This window comes from Sinocyclocheilus rhinocerous, unplaced genomic scaffold (assembly GCF_001515625.1).
Source record: "Sinocyclocheilus rhinocerous isolate Xijiao unplaced genomic scaffold, SAMN03320098_v1.1 scaffold1406, whole genome shotgun sequence".
Lineage (NCBI taxonomy): Eukaryota > Metazoa > Chordata > Actinopteri > Cypriniformes > Cyprinidae > Sinocyclocheilus > Sinocyclocheilus rhinocerous.
In genome coordinates this window covers 1,444,387-1,450,841 of record NW_015647095.1, presented here as the reverse complement: position 1 = coordinate 1,450,841, position 6,455 = coordinate 1,444,387, and the positions used below count along the sequence as shown (strand labels likewise).

Genomic DNA, 6,455 nt, shown 5'->3' with positions numbered 1-6,455 from the left:
TCATTCATAGATTTTTTTTTTATCAGTATTAGTTTCAAAATGAATATCCTTTTTTTTTTCACAATGTACATTACAATGTTGTAAAGCCTAAATTCACAGAATTTAAAATGATTTTAGTTTTTAGTGCTTTAATTTTAATTTATTTAGACAAAACAGCATAATCTTAATACTGGAGATCTATCAGCCATAATATGAAAATACATATCGGCTTATCAGTACTGAGAAGAAATTTAATTAATAATAATAATTTAATTATTATAAAATTTAATGATTTTAATATTAACATTAATGATTACACTGAAATTGTATCATATGTATCATAATATTAAACTTACTGTCTACAATCTATGTAGCATTTAATATGATTGATTTTAGTTTTTAGTCATTTATTTAAAAATAAAATACAATATTAATATCTGCCACTTATTAGTCATAATATCAGCTATAATCATAAAATCTGCCATTTATCGGTTATCAGCCATAATATGAAAATAATTATCGGTTTATCGATATTGACCAGAATTTAAACTAACATTAATATTTTAATCATTATCAAATCTAATTATTATAATATTTATTACTAATGACTAATATTTAAATTTATAATTCAATTAATAAATGTTATAATTACTGTGTGCAACCCACCAGTTGAGAATCACTGATCTAAACAATATTCATCTTACAAATGAATAATACAGTATGACATGAACAGACCTGCATCCGGGTTACTGGAGGGCTTCAGGGCAGCGGCTGCCAGTCGGGCCATCATGGGCGATATTAGACCCTTGCTGGCCGACATCTTCTCCATAATGGATGATGCAGCAAAAGAAGTCGGTGTGGATGCTACAGTAGCAGCGGCTGGGTCCCCAGTCGGGGTGGAGGTCAGGGGTAGAGAATCGCTGGGCATGGAGTGACCTCTGGAGGTGGCGGCAGAGATCAGACCGGCGGTAGAGGGACAGATGGGCATTCTGGGAATGAGGGGGAAGAAGGGGTTGGAAACACCTGCCAGTGCGCTGTTGGAAAGTGCTAGGGCCATGGGCACGTTGCTGGGCAGAGCCTGGGACAGTAGGGTTGAAATACGGCTGGCTGGAGGCAGAGCGGTGGTAGGCTTGATGCTGTGGCTGGAGGACATGGTGGTGGTGGGAGTGGACAGCATGTGCTGTACGGTAGAGGACTGCTGGGTTGTTGGAGAAGCACTTAAGCTGGAGTTCTTGCTGCTAATGGCTGAGTAGTCCATGAGGTCATCATTGCTGGACTCTTCCAGCTCCTCTTTGGGCAACAGGAAGGAGGAAGTGAGGCCCAGCACGCCCGAGGAGCGAATGTGGCGGCGCTCGTGCTTGCGCTTATGTGAGGTCATCTGGCTGGTGGAGGTAAAGGTGAAGCCGCAGCCTTGGCGTATGCAGTGGAAATGGTTGGTGGCCTTGCTGTAGACGCAGCCTTCGTACTTGCACTCCTCGTATTTGTAAAACTTCTTAAAGCCGTCCTTGGCGTAAGCGTCGTCTTTGATGTGATAGCTTTTGTGCTTCTCGATGTCACACTTGTTCTTGAAGGTGAAGGTACAGCCTGGGCGTCTGAGAGGTGGAAAGGTAAAGGATTAAACTCTTAAATGCCAATTAACACACATTAAATTGAATTTGAGCAGTCATACCTGCAGTGGAAGTGGGTGGTCTTCTGCCCGTAGAACTGGCACCCAAACGTCCCACAATCCTCAGTGGCCCGGAACCTCTGGAAGCCATCGTTGATCAGCTGTGCATTTTTCTTATGGAAGTTCTCATGAGTCATGACATCAGAAGTGCTTGTGTACACCTTGTTGCAGCCCACCTGACAGACAGGAAATGAAAAAAAAGTGCTTTCATGAGACAAAGCGTGTGCACGGTTTGGAAATAAACACCATGTGTGAGTTTCAGTTTGTTGCACTGGATGAAATATGCTCGGTATGAAACAGTGGCTTGGTGCTTGAGCTCTTGTAGTGTGCAGGGACATGAAAACAACAACTCGAGATGTGACACAAAAATAGCTCAGTTTGGTGATGAACTCAATGTGGGGAGCAAAGAAACAGGTGACCTAAAAAAAATGAGCAGGAAACATTTTCTCAAGATCTGAGCTTTGTTAAAAATGCACTCTTGAGACAACAACTCATAAAATATGAAAAGCAAACCCTTTACCCAAAAAAGCAGGTGTGCGTTTCATGAAAACAGCTTCAAAGAGATAAAAGACAGGACTATTTTTTTTTTGTGTGATTTGCAATATGTGGCATGCAAAAGCAGCATGGTGAGGTGGCTTGTGGTTGAAACCTTCTTCCATTTAAGGTTTTAAGTCTATATTAGAGGTCTCTGCTTTAGGAAAAGTGTCAGGGGGGTTTGTTCAGGGAGACTGTCACTTAGTTCGGTTTGAAAGGCTCTGTTACTCAACAGCAGCACTCAGGAGCTCTCTGGGCAGCAGACGAACATGAACTAATGTTTGAATTAAAACCAGCAATTGTATATCATCTCTGGCACTTTTCACCCGTGCAAACAGGGCAACTTGGCCATATTCAGTCAAACAATGAAAAAAATGCCACTCTGTCTTTTCTCCGTAAATCAACTGCCAACATCTGCCTGTTCTCACCGCTGTTAAAACAAGAGCTGAAATGTCTAATAACAATTACGCCGTTAGGGAGGCTTTAAAAAAAGAGAGAATATATCTCAAGTCCCGGGCCACTGTAGCCTGTGGGTAAAAAAGCGCTCGACTCGCAAGTGACACCTTGAAAATAAGCAGATGTAAAGAATTAAACAGACCTGGTGGGAAATCATCTTTAACTCGCCACTTGGTACTAAAAGATGAAAAATGTTGAGTTCATATAAACAACTCATAGAATTTCATCCATGCCAGTTAAGGAGTGAGAAAGAAAGGGGGCGATGGGAGAGGAGGTGTACACCCTTTTCATCCTTTTAATTTTTCTTTCATTTATTCTGACAACTTCTGTCTTATAAATAATAATAAAAAAACGCGCTTAAATGGTCAAGGAAAAAGTTAAAGAACTTCAGTGTCCTTAAAGATTATTGCATCACACAAAAGAGTCTGTGCCATTCGCCTGCCACTAATATTGTGCATGGAAAGTAGATTTTAGGTATTCTTCCACAGCTTTTATTTCGTAATATTCATGAAAACTGAATTTAATATTTTGTCTCAAATCTTGTACATGTAGGGGAAGTTGTATTTGCATGTGAGGGTGAATGTGCATTTTTTTTTTTTTTTGCTTCGTAATATTCATGAAAACTGAATTTAATATTTTGTCTCAAATCTTGTACATGTAGGGGAAGTTGTATTTGCATGTGAGGTGAATGTTGCTTTTTTTTTTTTTTTTTTGCAAACTAGGGGGTTTTTGCTGTGGTTTACCTGCATGCAGTGGTAGTGGGTACTCTTGCCATTGAGATGGCAGCCGTGGTAGTACACACTGCAGTCATCCAAAGGGCTGAAACGCATGAATCCATGCTGCAGGGAGTTGTCCCGCTTCTTATGCATGTTATAATGCCTTATCACATCCTGCTTACTGGTGAATCTCTGTAAACAACAGATACACAGAGGTAGTAAGGTGGGGGAGGTGGTGTGTAGGTTCTGAAGGAAACCAGCAATGAGTTATTTTATTACTCATGCAACAGCTGCAGAGCATTGCAGCAAATTGCAGCCAGGTGGGTGAACGGTGCAAAACACCAGCGGTTGTAGCAGCAGGTAGAAGGTGTATTCACTGTTCCCTACTCACATTGCAGGGTAGTGAACTTGAAAGTGAATACTTTGAAGGGTGTATTTAATTTGGAGTTTGCACTATAGACTCTCTTAACAATAAAGCATAGCATTATGACTCAGTTATGACATTATAGCATTTTCCAGGCTCACCTGATGTTTGAATCTGCTACTTAAAAAGGTTCCTGAGCTAGACTGTTTATTATGTTTTATTTCACCATTTCTAATTAAGATGGATCACTTGACATGCGAGATCACAGTTGCGATATTCTCCGCTTCTGAAAAATCATGTTCCATGCAGATGGTTTTGGAATGTGCACGGGGAAAAGACAACAAACAAACAAACAAGGCAACCAAAAAATGTTTCTCTTTTAATTCCCGTCTGAGATATGATTCCATTTTTAATTAAAGTATTAAAGCACAGTTTTGTGCAGGGTTAGACAATAACAGTGAGGAAATATGCTAAAATACCCCTCCTCGAAATTAAAATCTCCTACACCACGGAGCAGTCTGGGAGAAAAAAACGAAGCGATGTGGGGGAAAAAACCTCACTCTTGAGAGATCAGGGCAACCAAATCTGCAGTAATTGGGCTTGAGCTAATATTACAGGAACTGAAACAAGAGTAGCTGAAATCAATGAGCCTCTTCCAACGTAAATCCATATTTTCTTCGTAAATGAGCAACAGGAGAAAAAAAAATATGACAGAAACATCCACAAAACCTCATTGCCCATTTATGAAGCTTATCTTACAGGCAAATAAAAAATAAATAAAGATATATAAATACACAAAGATAAATACTTAAACCTTGGCTATATATAGTGTTACATTTCCAATCCTGTTTCAAAAGAAGAGAACTGTATTTATATGATATATGAGCCGATGTCCAACAAACGGTGATGACAGGTATTTGGGATGTCGACAAACAAATAAAAAGAGATACTGATCTAGATCCGGCCACACTGAGCGGAACTGTGGAAAACAGCAGGAAATTGTATCAGTTGGGCTTCTGTACTTAGCGGAGTGACCACACGGTCGTGTGGACATTTATTTTAGGATTCCCATCGCATTGCAGGATGGCCATGAAAGGAGAGGCAGGGCCAGTATGGAGTGGAGCAAAGGCTGGCAACCGCAGGATAATATTCCAGCACTGTGTCATGTAACATTTTAATGACTTATCAATTCCAAAAACAAGTTCATCTGAGCCTCACTTTTCTGCTAGGGTGTGCACAGTCTCCTGTCTGTCATTGCTAAACTGCCAAGTTTCACTGACGCCTTTACATGCACAGAAACATTCCGGTCATATTCTAATTGTGTAAGTGACATGTAAATGCAGTAACCAGATTGCCACAACTTTAGATTACGCCAAAGTTACGGGTTTATATAAATACGAATAAGATCTTTCATTATTTTTTTACATTGTTTATGCATTTGGCAGACACTTATCTAAAGCAACATTATAAGTTCATGAGTTCCCTGGGAATCGAACCCATCACCTTGGTGTTGCTAGTACCAAACTCTATTGTTTTAGCTACAGTAAAGCTTGCGCCTGTATCAATCAGAATTTTGGGTTATTAAAAGGCAGGTTTGGGTTACTAACATTTTACAACCACTAAAACAAACTTTATGGCCTAAGTTTGTAATAAGTGGATTATAACATTTTTTTGAAATTTTTTAAATGAAATTTAAAAATGTAAAAAATTAAATTATAAGAACAAAGGCTTATCCAGAATATCGACCTTAATCAGAAAATGACACGCATGTACAATGGCATCAATGAATTCTTAACCAACCCAAGTCCCAAAAACGGACAGCTTCAAAGGGACTTTTCAGCCGACTCTTCTTACAGTTTGAGGAATTGTTCTTGAATAACAAGAGGCAGCCTGCTGGGCTGAATAAGTCCCTTTTAGATGCAACAGCTGCCCTGTTGTCTTCAGCAGGATTCCTGGATGTTTATAATGAAAAATGTAATCAGATGATTAAAAATGAAGTGGGACATTATGACTAGAGAGGACTTGATAAAGAAAAGACGGAGCGGCTCTCGTTGCGGGAGGATTTTTGATGTCTTCGACAAATGCGCCCGTCTTTGCCTGCTCTTTTCCACCATATGCGCGTGAGCCGCTGCTGTCTGTGTTCTGATCTGCTTAATGCTGATTTTGCTGTGCTGAACATGACAACTCTGAAGACATGGATCAGATTAATAATGTGAAAGGGGATTATGAGTGGCCCAAGAGTATTAGCAGATGTCCTTAGGAAAAAAAGGAGGCATCTTTTGAAAGTATTTACCATTAACCATGAAAAAAAAGGAAGGCCACTCTCTGTCTGATTGAGTTTTGAGAAATAGACCTCATCTATCTAAACCCGTTAATCCAGTACGATGGCATGATAAAAGCCTTGTCCGTAAGGTTTTGTTTGGCTGTTTCCCTGTGTGTACCCTGGCACACTTCAATCATTTCCTCTAACAGTTATCTTTCTCTCCTGTCAGGAAGTGATGTGGAAAGAGTGAAGGTGAGCTTTAAACTGGTGTTGTGACACTCTCAGCATTATGAGGTTATCCTTACAGAAGCCAGGTGCTTGGATTTTAAGCAGTGAGGGATGAATGTTTAGGCGTGTTGACCTATGCCAGTCTAATTGCAAAAATTACCGGCTGGCAGTCTCATTTATCACCAAAAAGTGGGTGAACTAAGAAAGTTACAGGCGATTTTACTTGCATTAGCACTTGGTGAGCATTAA

General features: G+C 39.8%; 1 protein-coding gene across 1 annotated transcript in view; it reads right to left on the bottom strand.

Annotated features, from left to right (window-relative positions):
• casz1 (castor zinc finger 1) overlaps positions 1-6,455 on the bottom strand; it is a 45,391-nt gene that overhangs the window by 14,445 nt on the left and 24,491 nt on the right. The window contains 3 exon segments of the mRNA XM_016513199.1: positions 715-1,571; positions 1,649-1,821; positions 3,379-3,543. Coding sequence (XP_016368685.1) covers positions 715-1,571; positions 1,649-1,821; positions 3,379-3,543 — 1,195 coding nt within the window.